The sequence below is a fragment of the Asterias amurensis genome, chromosome 3 (genome assembly GCF_032118995.1).
Source record: "Asterias amurensis chromosome 3, ASM3211899v1".
NCBI classification, from domain to species: Eukaryota; Metazoa; Echinodermata; class Asteroidea; order Forcipulatida; family Asteriidae; genus Asterias; species Asterias amurensis.
This window is the reverse complement of record NC_092650.1, coordinates 8,803,973-8,819,436: the sequence shown is the minus strand read 5'-3', so window position 1 is coordinate 8,819,436 and position 15,464 is coordinate 8,803,973. Positions and strand designations below refer to the sequence as shown.

The following is a 15,464-nucleotide window of genomic DNA, read 5'->3' as shown; positions in this document are numbered from 1 at the left end:
ACTCATACAGTTCTATTTAGATTGACAATGTCCCAGCCAGCATGTTCTCTCATTAACGATATATGCGATGCGTGCACTTAAGTGAAAATGTCAGTTACGCAGACGAGGTCATTGTCGCCCATATTCACCCAATGGAAATATATATATCTGTATCATGATTGGAGAATTATACTCACAAATGAGTTCATTATAATAAAGGAAAATATGCCAAACGGTTGTTTACTAAACCCCCCATACCGCACTGATTGACAAAATAACCATTCTATTGTAGTTTCATTTATATGCAAATATTGCAAACATTGTCACAGTATTTGTTTACAAGGCATACATCATTGACACTTATGTACTAATGTGGTTTTCGCATGACCAAGTAGTTAGTTCAAATAAGAGATGGTTGAGAAGTTGCGCTAAAAAGATATCCCTTAATTGGTCCATGCGGCAACCTTCAAATCGACACAACAATATATTTTGCGGAAAGGAATATATCAGCTCAACAGCTGCTATTTCAGGATGGCTCAGAAAATGTGTGAATTAGTACGTTTGTATTTACTATGCATTCATACACGGGTAGCCCCCTTACCTATACGTGTTTTCCATCGGTCTCACAACCCGTGGATTGGTGACATTAGGTCTGATAATAGCGAATTTTGCAAAATGAGTTCGCACTCTCAGTTTTTAAATGTGTGCAAAATAGGCATTATGCTTGATATGCTTTTTATGTATCAATTTTTTATGTTTTTGCTGCTCCTTGCAGTTGCCTACTTAAAATGGTAATTTTTCTTCTATGTGGCTTTTACCTATTGTTTCTGCATTTCGTGCTATCTTTTCGTAAGTGTTATTTCGCGTTTGAGGTGTCTTGAGGCCTATCATGAAGGCGCTATATCGGCCCCTAAATACTTTGTTATCATTATTATTTGAGAACCAATCGTAAGCAGGGGACTACAGTCATGAGCAATACACACTAACACGTTTTAAATGTTACTCATTTTGCTCGGCAGCGTCTTTCTGCGTTAATCAGATGTATTATTATTGCACACCGATTTTGAAAAACCCATAATAATGATCAACGCATATACTTTATATCAGTAAAAATGCAGCAAGATACCAGTCACACGTGACATTGTGATTTGACTAGCCATACCGTATTCTTGTCAGCAAATTGTTGTTGGTATGTTTAATGTGCAGCTCTTTGGATCTGAGCTTTGTGACATAATTAATTAACCGTTTGTTGCTTTATACAGGATGGGCCTATACATCAATCATAACGTGTTTAGTCATGAAAGTTGGTTTCAGACAACTGGTCAAAGCACTTTAAAAGATAACGGCACTGTATAGTACTTCGCTTCAACCCACGATTGGCTTGACTTGATAGACATTTATAACAATTTTAAAATATTACGAATATTTTTAGAGTAAGCTTAGAGTTTGTCGTCCTGTACACATGAACAGACTCAAATGTTGCCGTTCGGACTGCAATGTACGATCTGACAGTTAAAGCTGACTTAAAGAATTGATTTATCTCGTGCAGCGTATCACGTCACATGAAATAAGATATTATCCTTCGACTCTGTGTGTTCTCAGTTTGTGTCTTCAAGTCTTCCATAGCCTAGATATTACTTACTTTAATTGTCCACTCCGAAATGTACAAAGCTTTCAATTTTGATGACTTTGAAGTGAAACTTCATTGTCACGTGCCCATCGGCATAAGAACCAGAAAACAATTTATATTATTTGACCAATTATTCTCGTCTGTGTTTGTTTCTTCTAATAAGTTGTACTCAGTTTAACGGTCATTTCTCTATATGGTTTGGCAACTTGCAAGATGTTACACTGAATACTAATTTGGGACAGTCTGATTAGGATGGCTCACTTACCTTTTTTCACACGATGGATAAGACGAATGGCTAAAGAGTCGCTGTTGGACATGTTGATTGAATGTCTGACACAGTTTTACAACATCGCTAACCAACGGTAAGTTCACGACTGCAGTTATTTCGACATGCACCGCCGGTCATGCACACACCAAGCTAGTGGCTTTACAGGCAGATGAAATAGGTCATGTAGGTTGGAGATGGAGCCAACAAAATCACCCTCTTCCAGTTGAAATGAAGAGAAACATAGACGTGTAGAAACTAACGATGTAAAGCGAGCAGGCAGCGTATGGAACCTTACCCCTTGAGTCGTTACCTCAAACCCTCTCATCAATATTGCCTTTCAACAAACTCCTTTACTTCATCCATTCCCAATTGAAGAATTTCATTAGACCTGCTGCAAATGAGACTTGCAAAACTGGCTTCCAAGTAGTTTCATGTACACAACCAGGGCGACGTAAAGCCAGAGTGAGACAGAGTAGTGGTAATTATAGTGGCTCTACTGCATTCCTAATGACAGGCTGCAATGAGACAGCCGGCAAGTTCATTTGACTGCCATGTCGACCTGCACGTGTGCTATGAATATGCCGGCCCCTGCCCTATAGCTCGCAATGGTACATGGGTAAAAACAATTGATTCCTCCGTCATGGTGGCTGACGTAAAACGTCAGTTTCATTCAAGTGTGGATTGAACATGATGGGAATGTATGCTAATTAGAATCAATCGATGATAATAATGTTTCCCTTAAATATTTAAAGAATTTTCAATTACGATTTGTTTATTTCTGTGCAGGGCAAAGGCTGCTGATAATCACAGGCATCTTTCTCGTTAATACTAACCATGTGGATGACTAATTCACTTTAGAATAAATAGTGTAATCAAAGTCTATACAAAGCTGGCATTACAATCAAACCAGAAAAAAGGTAGTTAAAATGCTTCCTGTGTTAAGTGACTCAAACCGCCATTAAATGTTATTCCATGATTTTCTTTTACCTACTACAAATTAATAACCCTCACACATTAATATCCTTCCAAAATATAATTACTTTTGATTGTCACATTTGAATTTTTAAACAATAAGTATAAAAGTATCATTAAAAAACACAATAACCTCATGATTCAATCTCATCTTCAAATTCACCCATCTTCAATTTAGTATTTGTCAACTGTCATGTGACCCATGTTCAATATGGTCCACATTGAACACCTATACAATGACTACTCCAGCCCTTTCGATTGCCGCTTTTTATCCAAAAGGATCCCTAAACGCACCTGCTTCAAAATACACTAAATAAAGCGGCTTCTCCACACTGGATCAGAGTCTGGTGTCAGTATCAAGACAACATACTTCCTCTGGTCATAATGAAAGAAAGACTCCCAAATGAAAACTAACTGTCATTCTGTGTCGCAACGAGACCTCTCCTCAATGATACCTGTTTTGGTTTTAACCTTGCTATCTATTTGCCTGTGAGCCCGGTCATCTACTGTGTGCATCGTAACAAGTCAAACTGAACCCTTAGGCTTAGACACTTGATGATGCTGAGTGCCACTCGCTCCCCAAGAGTAAGCGATATTGATTTACGGATTGGACTCTTGTTTCCAATCCGAGGGTGATGTTCTATCCGTAGTTTTCAATCAGCGATCTATTCGCCAGGAGATATGTTTTTATGTGGGAGCCTTTTCGGAGGGAGTCGCGTTGTGTTTAGCAGACCGCCTCCAGACTTAAGACTCGGTCGGTACATCGTTACATCTACCGATACAAGATTGTATTCTAGCTCTCGAGGATGTAAAGTGAGGTAGTCGGACTCCAATGATCATTTCAGTTAGGAATCGGATTCTGATATTTGAAACTCCACTTACTTATTCGTTTCGATCCGCATAAACGTATATGAGAAAGGTCCGTGTCATGTCTGGCTGAACCAACAATACTAAATTTATGTTTATTACTCTGTGTGAAACATTGTGCAACATTATGAAGTTTTTATACGACTGTGGAACATATCAAGCAATGCTGTGTCCTGATCAATGGGTCTGAATGTAGTATTAGATATTCCAGTCAGGTTTCAGCATAATCAAAGGGTTTGGAGTTGGGTTTTTTTTAACATGCGTTTCCAAGCGTAATCACTTCACAATTCCTAAACAGGACATCAATCAATCTCCTCTTAAATTCACCACGGATGTCTTCATTCCAAATTTAAATTATTGAGTTAATCAATCTTGTTAAGCCACTTGTATTATAAATTATCTGTTGGGTTTCATTTTAACCCTAACAGGTCGGGCTTTAATTCAAACTGAGATACCGCGGGCACTGCACCCGGTGCCCTTGACATTCACGGCAGGTTTTCAAAAAACTTTCCTAAAAGTAAAAATTCCTTTAACCCAAATCTACTTTGCAAACGCCCCCCCCCCCAAAAAAAAAAAAAATAATAATAATAATAATAATAATAATAATAAAATTAGTTAATAATTAGTTAATAATAAAATAAAATAAAAATAAAATAATAATAATAATAATTAATTAAAGACCATCACGAAGTTTCAGCAGAGGGTGATAGGGGTAAATGTGTGTAAAATTAATTGCCAATTTTTTTTTTCTCCATATTTCCGTAACTTTAGGCCCACCACTTTTGTTTTAAATGCAGACAAGTATTCAGTCATGACACAAGAAGTATAACATGGAGGAAATTTTCTAAGGTCACCGTGTGGCTCTTTATCTCAAAATATAACAAACAAACAAAAATGCAACGGCTTTTAAAAAATTCCTATAATGAACTACTGATTGTCACGCAGTATTAATATTTTCACTTTCTCGGGGACAAAATAAAAATAACAAACAGTGTGCATTTTAAGTGTAAATAAATATACACAAAGTTCGCTTACCGAGGAAAATACAACCATGGAGGTAGGATTTTGCCTTGGTAATCGTAGATCTTTCTAACTTTATTATTAATATTTAGTTTCATTATATAAAAGTTATTAACAAAACTGTAGGGAGATTACGAGGAGGGGTTCAGAGCATGATATTGAATCACGTGAATCTCTATAGAGAGAGGCCTCAAGCATAGGTCGACCTTTGTCTATCTTCACCTTTCACATATTCATATGCAGACGATCGCAAGTGCAGCCAAACGTCACCTCGGATCAAACAAAACACAGATATAGAAAGCTTACGTCACTGCATCTAATGAAATGATTGTATCCATGAAATCACTAGTGCTGAAAAGCAAGTACCTGTCAATGGGTGCATTCGTTTAGCCATAGAGGAAGGGTTTAGCTTCCCTGGGTGGACCCCGGAGTGTGGCGGTTTTTTAACCAGGACGAACGTGGGTAATTATCTGCTCACGGTCGTCCTAAAACAAAAAAAACGCCACACACCGGGGTCCACCCAGGGAAGCTAAACGAACGCACCCTTTATTTATCCTTACAGGGGCCCAGTCTAACTTATTCCCATAGCCTTTGACTGAGATGCATGTAAACGATATTTTCACCTTAGGGGGCGCTCTGACTACACAATAATGATTAATGAAGATAACGTTTGTCTCCGCAATGAACCAGACACGCAGTATCGACGGTTGTGTTCTGCTGGAAATCACTCAATTACATTAGTCATGAACCGTAGAACTGTCTATTATTTTATTTTTTTCAGACAGGTTTTTATATTTGATATATTAACAATATCAACTGAATTATCTATTTGTTTATTTATTTGTTTATTTTTATTTAATTTGTATTTACTATGAAACGGCTTTGGGGGTTTAACAAGGTGCTGCAACGCAATCAACCGAGCAACCTATATGCTTTGTCGGGGTGCCAGACAGAATCAAATCAATCTGTAACTGCCAAAACGTGAGATCACCTTGAGGGGGGTGCGATTATTTCAAATATCAAGTAGGTTAAATAAGTTTAAGTTTAATTTTTAGTTGAACAAGGACAAATTGATGACTAGCTGGATTTGAACCTGCGACCTCCGGATTAGGTAATCCCTTTCCTGCCGCTTAATACAAGTTGTATGGACTCATCACATTTATCATGTAGTTTTAATTTTGAATTATTGTTCATGTGGGTTCGCTTACTGAACCCGTTTCGTCATTGGTGTGTCAACTTGCAAACCACGTTTAAGGGCTTTAACATCTCGTTTTCGTTGAGTTTTTCTTTCTTTTTTCTTCACTGAGAGTCCCAAATTCAATGTCAATCAGTTTCCCATTCTGTTGACCCATCAAACACGCACATTGTTAAACCATCAACCCAATTCAATAATACAGTAATATTTAATGATGACGAGGTGCTAAATAACACTGCATGGGTCATCTTGGGTTCAAGTTTGACACGAAGATGCATCGAGGAGATATTTCCTTGTGCGTTGGTGTGGTGGTTTTGCTATTAACCTCGATAACTTAATAGAATAGCTGAACAGATTTACCTTCCCCCTAAGCTTTAGCCTTGGTGAGTTCCACAGTGATCCTTTACATCTAGATGTACTTTCTGTGTTACTGTTTGTTGTAGATACTAACCAAGACCTGGGTTCATCTACCATTTTCTTACGTGAGAGCTTTTGATAAATTATTATGCAAACTTGTGAGAAACGGCTCCCTCTGAAGTAACGTATAATAGTTTATGCCTCGAAATCAAGCACACAACCTGTGCGACATGGGTGTTCTTCTTCTATTCGCAACTTCGACGACCAATTGAGTTCAAATATGCACAGGTTTGTTATTTTGTGCATATGTTGAGATACACCAAGTGATAAGACTGGTCTTTGACAATACAAAAATTGTCAGTGCCTTTAAGCCTTCAAAGTCAATTATTCTTCAACGTTGCCGCAGCAGCCAACGACAATAGCCGTAGCCGAGATTGCTTTATTTTGCAAAGTTTGCACAGAAACACTCGAAACTTATCGTTGGCTGATGTCCTGATTCTGCCAATCAATTACTTTTGCGTTCTCAACTAAGTTCTCATTCAATTTCTTAAGTTGGTTTCTTCAAGTATTTACGTCGCACCCGACGCTTCTATCCAACTACATGTATTTCCAGAAGGGGCTCAGTGTGCTGCAACGAAAGGGTTGGACTGGTTCACTGTTTCTGTCCGCGAGGATAAAGAAAGGTGTCGTTATTTTAAAGACAGTGGACACTATTGGTAATTGTCAAAGACTATAGTCTTCACAGTTGGTGTATCTTAACATATGCATAAGATAACAAACCTGTGAAAATTTGAGCTTAATCCGTCGTCAATGAGTTGCGAGATAATGATGAAAGAAAAACACCCTTGTCATACAAAGTTGTGTGCTTTCTGATGCTTGATTTCGAGACCTCAAATTCTAAACTTGAGGTCTCGAAATCAAATTCGTGGAAAATTACTTCTTTCTCGAAAACTACGTCACTCCAGAAGGAGCTGTTTCTCTCAATGTTTTATACTATCAAATCAACCTCTCCCCATTACTCGTAATCAAGAAAGTTTTTTTATGATAATTATTTTGAGTAATTACCAATAGTGTCCTTTTTTTTACAAAGATTTCATTTGATCCATTGATTTCATTGTTTCTTATTGGTCCGAGATTTGTCAGCTGCATGTTAGGCGGACGTCAGCGTGCACAATGTTTGTATATGCATGTCATGTTGTTTTATACACAAGTTCGTAGGATTTGACTGCGAATCTCCTTTTGAAATGAATGCAAGGTCAAAGGTGACATTTGGACGGGAATTGATGTAGGATTGAGGATAACATCTTACATAAAAATTGACAAAACTCGAACACTGATGTTCCAGCTACGAAAGTATTAGCCTGAACACCGTTAAAGGCAGTGGACACTACTGGTAATTACTCAAAATAATTATTGGCATAAAACCTTTCTTGGTGACGAGTAATGGGGAGAGGTTGTTGATATAAAACATTGTGAGAAACGGCTCCCTCTGAAGTGCCATAGTTTTCGAGAAAGAAGTAATTTTCCACGAATTTGATTTCAAGACCTCAGATTTAGAACTTGAGGTCTCGAAATCAACCATCTAAATGCACACATATTCGTGTGACAAGGGTGTTTTTTCTTTCATTATTATCTCCCAAGTCCGATGACGGATTGAGCTCAAATTTTCACAGGTTTGTTTTTTTATGCATATGTTGAGATACAGCAACTGTGAAGGCTAGTCTTTGACAATAACCAATAGTGTCCACTGCCTTTAAAGCGCTTTATAAATGCGATTAAGTTATGTTAAGTTATTAGTTAACCTTATCTAGCGAAATGGTAAAACCGGTTGACCGAGTAAAGCGAGATTTGAGGTACAGCAAGCACTTGAGGGCGCTCGACATACCGCACCGCAACCTTTTTTTGCCTTGCGTTATTGTGTAAAAGGGAATGTATTGGAGCAACCTATAGTAATCGTGTCCTATAGTAAGGAGTGAATCCATTTATCTTCCTCGTCTAAGTTGGATAATATGAACCATGAGGGAGTTGTTTTAGCTCCCATTGCAACCATAAGACGCAAAATGGATGCTTCAACGTGTACATAAACACCGGACACTTAATTATTGAGTCCAATTAGTGGGAGCCACCAACACTCGCCAAACACGGCTCTCTCCTCCATGCGGCACGCAGGTCCAGTTACCTTAACACTATATCACTTCGTTAAGGTGCCGATTAGTCCCTGTTTTGACTCCACAAAGTCGGCAACGTACCCAATGAGGATGTTATAATCGTGAACAGAACAAAAACGCTTAAGAAGCCTAAAGTTTAAAAATTGTAGCCTTTCAGAAATACAAACATTTAAAGTCATTGTAATGTTTTGCGTCGTAGGTTCCAATACAGTTTGAAACAGCAAATTCAAACGTGACTGATGTTGGCTAAATACAATCAGAAATAATTAAGGTCAAGGGTCACCGTGAACTTGTTGTGCCAGTGTATTTAATAATAAATATACGTAATTTTACAATTCTTGATATGAATGCTGTACACAAAGAAAACAAATCCGCATGATCAAAATAAAAAGGTATCCGCAAAAAGGTCGTTTATTTCCTTTGTATTCATATCTTTTACCGAATCGGCAAAACATTTTAACAAGAGCTATAATAAAATAGACAACTCGGATGATGTCTATTTTTAATTATAGTTCTTATTAAAAATGTTATGTCGATGCGAAAGCCATTCGGTGCGCTTTCCATACTGATAGCACGAGTACTGCGTTATACCAATGCGAGTGTGGTCAACCGATATGTGTTTGCAAAATTCTCCATGACGTGCCTTATATATTATAATTATACTTTACTCGCTAAGAATAAGGAAATGGAACAAACAGACTATATTGTTTTGAGTCTCGCGATAATTTGTGTTCAACGGTTCACTAAATGCCACGAGATGTCGGCAATTTGCAACACTAAAGGACATTGGCCACTCAGCCCCTACGCATAAAATAACAACCATGTGAAAGTTTGGGCTCAATTTGGTCATCTAAATATGCATTAAGAATAACGAAAGATAAAAACCTTGTTGCACAACTTCGTACGCTTCCAGATGCATATAATAAACGGCTTCAGCTGAAGTCTTTTATTATATTTGAGTGAAAAGTTAACGTTTTCTCAAAAACAGCTCTCCATTGCTCGTTACCAAGTAAGTTTTATGCTAACAATTATGTTGAGTAATTGCCAAGAGTGTCCACTGCCTTTAAACGACAGTTTTGTTTTAAAAGCTTGAAACAACCTTGCGCTTTATCTCATTAAAAAAATAACTTGTACGAAATGCGGGTTTGTCAAAAATGAATCCCGAAACTTTAAATCGTGATGAATACAAGTAAATACCAATCATGAAGAATAGTCTCTTTCAACACGTCTTAATGGAATCCAAGAAGAGGAGACTATATAGTCAGTCGTGCCTTGGTAATGATACGGTGCAGACGAGCATGTAATATACTAACGGGACAGAACCTTTTACGGTGAAATCAATAAAGCACCGTAGGGTTACCCGACAGTCCGGATGCAGCTGGGGGGGGGGGGATACTGAAGTCACATGGTATACATGCACACTGTTCTCAGCAATTCATGCACATATCCTGCATTGGTCACTGTAAAAAAATTAAGATATCTGCTAACATGTCAAGATGATAAATTTGATTCAAAAGTGTTGTTTTTTGTTAACCAGAGGTAAAAACAATTCAAACAACTGTAGGTTATTTCTATGATTTACAACATCACGATAGCTAAAATTTGATTGGAAATTGTATTGATTTGGTGGGAAAGAATTTGATTTTTCAAGTAAACACTTTGGATTTTCTTGACCTTGCTCTATGATTGTACCAACGGATACACGAATTGTCTAGCGGTATCTGCCCATTCGCTCACTTTCCATGAGATGAGATGCTGTAGTCTAACAGGATTTTGTTTAGATAATAAAACAAAGAATATAAGAAATCAACAAATTAAATATATAATGTTGCTAGTGCGGTAAAGTATAGCAGTAACGAAATTAATCCTTAAAAAGGCACCTGCATTACGAAATCACTGTCGTGGTGGTATTAAATGTGTGTTTTTTTCTAAATCGATTGGAAAAGGGAATCCTTCATAAAAAAAGGACATTTTTTTCAAGATTGCAGTTCTAAAAACTAAAAACGGTGGTGACCCAGTGTCGTGGGTTGGCCGGGTGCATTTTGTTCCCGTGTGACACGGGAATTACTGAGTAATGTATTAACAATGTCTAAAATCATCGATCTAAGAGTAAAACACACAAATAAACACTATAAGTTTCAGCAACTAAAAGACAGCAGCGAAAACACCAAAATATTGCTCACACAGCCTGCGTGTTATCGTGCACTGTTTTATGCGATCTTTTTTACGATCTGATAGTTAAAACTATAAAATACATTTGCAGGTAAGGCTTTAAACGAATACTTATGTTATTACTGTGGTAAAGGGCATCAAGCAATCTAACGACTCAGTTTACAAGGTTACATGGAGAGGCAAGTGCCGAGTTGTGTAGGGAACGTTACGGTTGAATGGGTCCCGCGCGCGTCGGATCAAGTGCGTATTATACACCAAAAATCCAGGCCAAAATGCTTGGGCCACCCATTCTTAACGTTACATAAAAACATTTCCTGTATACTTCCCACTGACAATAATCATTCCCTCCCCGTCCCCCGTCCCCCGTCCCCCGTCACCCGTCACCCGTCACCCGTCACCCGTCACCCGTCACCCATCCCCGCCCCCCCCCGCTCAATGTTGACTGGAACGTAGCCTTTAGTCAAGGCGCACGCGGCACACCGGATGGCACGCACAACCCCAAAAATGTAACGCACGAAAAAAGACTATCACCGCGAAGCGCCTTTACCAACTCGTTTTGGGGGCCTCATGTTTTTCTTTACATTTGCCAACGATTTTGGTGGGAGAAAATGTAATGCATAATGCATTAGCGTGGTGAGTTGCTGGCCAATAAGAAGCCACAATTACTTGCATGACGTCAAGCAAGTTCGTTCGATGCAAATTCGATGCAAATTCGTTACATTTTCTCCCACCGAAATCGTTGGCAAATGTAAAGAAAAACATAAGGCCCCCAAAACGAGTTGGTAAAGGCGCTCCGCGGCTTCGCCGCTCGCGGTTTTTCTTTACATTTGCCAACGATTTTGGTGGGAGAAAATGTAATGCATAATGCATTAGCGTGGTGAGTTGCTGGCCAATAAGAAGCCACAATTACTTGCATGACGTCAAGCAAGTTCGTTCGATGCAAATTCGATGCAAATTCGTTACATTTTCTCCCACCGAAATCGTTGGCAAATGTAAAGAAAAACATAAGGCCCCCAAAACGAGTTGGTAAAGGCGCTCCGCGGCTTCGCCGCTCGCGGTGATAGTCTTTTTTCGTGCGTTACATTTTTGGGGCTGTGCATGCTATCCGGTGTGCCGCGTGCGCCTTGACTAAAGGCTAACTGGAACGCAGATGACCGGCAATTGGGACCAACATTAAAGGGGGCAGTGGGCCCAACGAGATATGGCCGGGATTGTAGGCCCTTCGCTGTTTGTCATTCAGTGGCAGTGAATTACATGCTAGAATCAGAATTGAACTTCAACTACACCTTGCTTTATGGTTACATGTACATGTATTTCGTTTCATTACAATGTTATGTTCTTGTTGATGGAAATGACCTAAAGAAAGTCAATTGCAATCCTAATGCTCACATTGGCGATACAAAGTGTACTTTGTAAAACTCATTACAGCATTCTAGTCACTTATGTGACCTGTGACATCACATGATTACAAGAGCCACTGAGCCTGGACTTCCTGCAGGCATGATTTTTACACAGCTAAATGAAAGAAATAATAAAATCTTATATTTTATGGAGATTGCAATGTCCAATTTTAACCAAATTTTAATATGATGAAAGGGGGCACATCTCAAAACTTGAGCAGCTTTTACTTTCATAACTCTTGGTTTGATGTGGAAATTCTGACACAAAATGTCAACTTTCCCATAGGACCAGTGTAGTATCTTGCCTGCCAGAATACTGAAATAATTTACAAGGTCACACTTATTGTGCACAAGGTTCACATGGTCTATAATGATGTCATTCGAGGAACAAACGCTATCTGAAGCTTCTTGACAGACATGTACTTCAAAGCTAATTTCCTTGCTTTGACTTATTGTGGGCATCAAGTTGTTAACATGACTTCTTAATAAGTGTGATCAGTTGATGATGGGATTTGAATGAATGTTTTCCTCAAATAAACAGTGTTGGACACTACTCAAGTAGCATTTCAAGTTTGCTGATCAAATGACGACGGTGTTTGCTTTACAGACCTGATGCTTGGTGCATTATTTATGCATATTTCATGGAATGCCTACGGCATGACCTATAGCTCATATTTCATCTCCTAATAGTGAATCCCACCATGTTAATTTTTCCAAAATTAAAGGCAGACAACATACCAGCATAAACTAGAGACCGCCCAAACAGTTGTGTTCATATGATGTGTTGTGTGAAGTGTAGTAAAACTGTTTCAATATTATACCTTTAACCCTTAAAGACACTGGACTCTATGTTTAATTGTCAAAGACCAGTCTTCTCACTTGGTGTATCTCAACATATACATATTTTAAAAAGACTGTGAAAGTTTGAGCTCGATCGGTCATCGAAGTTGCGAGATGCTTTCAAATGCTTGATTTCGAGACCTCAAATTCTAAATCTGAGGTCTCGAAATCAAATTCGAGGAAAATTACTTCTTTCTCGAAAACTACGTCACTTAATTAACAATGTTTTATACTATCAACAGCTCCCCATTACTCGTTACCAAGTAAGGTTTTATGCTATTAATTATTTTGAGTAACTACCAATAGCGTCCAATGCCTTTAAAGGAACACGTTGCATTGGATAGGTCGAGTTGGTCTTTGAAAAGCGTATGTAACCGTTTGTTATAAAATGCATATGATTAGAAAGATGTTTTAAAAGTAGAATATAATGATCAACACAAGTATCACTCAAAATTGCGTGGTTTTCCTTTTACTTCGTCGACAAATACACTGGTCGGCCATAATGGGAGTCAAATTTTTGACTCCCATAAATGGCTGACCGCGTTAGTTCGCAAAGTAAAAGGAAAACCACACAATTTCGTGGCAAACTTGTGTTGATCATTGTAGTCTACTTTTAAAACCTCTTTCTCCAACCATGCATTTTATAACAAACGGTTACAAAACGCTTTTCAAAGACCAACTCGACCGATCCAAGGCAACGTGTTCCTTTAAGCTTACCATTCCGTCGGATTGCAATTTTCGATCAGAGAAAATAACCGTTGTTTTGGAAAATGAAACTTGTATACCGTGTTGTTTATTTCTTGAATTGGAACAAACAGATGATGACTTTCTATAACCAGAGCTCATTCACTGATAAAGGGCATTCATCAGATAGTGTAATAATTACAATAAGATATCGCTGTGTTGTGATTATTCGAATACCGCCATGGAAATTATTTTCTTTCAAGGAGTAGGTCTCTTTACAATTGGAATAAACTATGCGGACAGAGTGCTGACTGTCGTGACGTCGTCATCAATGATCTCACACTCAGACAATTTCCAGGTCAGCATTGACCTGGTTCCGGGTCCTGGTGGGTCCGATACATTTCCTGGTCAGTTTGACTCGGAATCTGTGTCCAAATGACCCAGAGATGGTCAAACTGACGTAGAATTCGATTTGAAATCCCATGTTAACACCACTTTCTGTATCAATCTAACCCCGAAAAGGGTCAGACCTTCGCGGACCCGGAATCCGAGTCAATTCTGATCCAGGCGTTTCTAGAGTGCACCGTTGTTCCTATCAATGTTTTAGAAAAACCTAAAAGAACTGATTTTAGTGCCACTTGATGTACATGCCAAATGTACAGTATATTGCACCCGTACATAGGTGACATTTCGGGGTCACCTTCATATATTGTACTATGGTGGATTGTGTGATGAATGGCGGTTATCTTGGGAGGAAACGTGCGTAGCTAGTTGCCTTCCAGGACATAACCAGTTTAGTTTAGGTTGTGGTGGGCATGGACGCATTGAGACTCCCTGTCAAGTTTATCAACTCACAACGAACAAAACAAGTAAAATGACGAATGATCAAGAAATACATTAGTGACAAGGCTAATAAATGAATAGAACTAGTGCTCCAAGGCTCTACTTGACTCAGTTCTTATGCAGATTGAACTTAACTCAGCCGCAAGACGCAATATCTGACGAGGTTGACATGGCTTAGCCTTGACTTCGACCTAATGGACGTGACTCGACTCGGAGCACAATATTTGTCTCATGTCAGATAAGACTAAAATGTAGATTTGACTGTCTAGTGACTCAAAACGTATTACGGATAAGGCTGGAAGCGGACGTTACACATAATGGGCTTGACTGATCAGCCAGAAGACAAGATTGAATAGGCCAAGCGGGTCGTAAAAAACACGACTGTAGACGAACTGTAACAGAATGTTCGGCCCATCAGACCAGAGACTTTGGCCGTGTTCGAAACTATAACTATGGACTTGGGCTTGGGCTGGGGCTGATGTTTTGGTTCTGTCAATTAATTAGAATGCATGTGCATTTATTAAGGGACTTCAAACAAGCTCAACCGGAGCCTAAGCCGGTGTGGCGGTTTCATCTTTCCGCCGTGTTCAGTTTTCCGAATGACCAAACACGTCATGCGATGCCTGCGCACAGCAAGCGAAAGTATAGTCGTTGTTTTTGGTGCCGTATTGAGTCATCCGTGTTACTCTCCGGTAGCTGTCATGGCGGCGTCCACGAGTACAACGAACGGCGAACGCGTGGATCGTATGAGAGAATTTGGTGTGAAGACCAAGCAAATTATCCTGTATTTAACCAGTGGTACATATACCGAACGAGCGTCAGAGAACCACAAGAATTTTTTTATTATTCTGGTTTGGTTCATTACATTTATTCATTACCGTTTTTTTTTATTTTTTATTTTATTTATTAATTTATTTTTATTTCACCGAACTACAGTACTCGCCAGGGTACTCGCGGCGGTATTTTTGTCTGGCTACGTCACCCGGAAAAATGAACACGCCGGAAAGCTAAAACCAATCGAACAACGTGCTGAAATGTCCGGCTACGTCACCCGGAAAACTGAACACGC

At 38.9% G+C, this 15,464-nt stretch overlaps 1 protein-coding gene across 2 annotated transcripts in view; it reads right to left on the bottom strand.

Annotated features, from left to right (window-relative positions):
* The window catches only part of LOC139934568 (neuropilin and tolloid-like protein 2), a 63,476-nt gene that overhangs the window by 33,137 nt on the left and 14,875 nt on the right, over positions 1-15,464 (bottom strand). Inside the window, exon 1 of one of the 2 annotated variants that reach the window (XM_071928845.1) lies at positions 1,875-2,331. The exons of the other annotated variant lie outside the window; for it this stretch is intronic. Coding sequence (XP_071784946.1) covers positions 1,875-1,926 — 52 coding nt within the window. The 5' untranslated portion in view covers positions 1,927-2,331. Of the gene's footprint in view, positions 1-1,874; positions 2,332-15,464 lie in introns of those variants that run through there. 2 annotated transcript variants of the gene reach the window in all.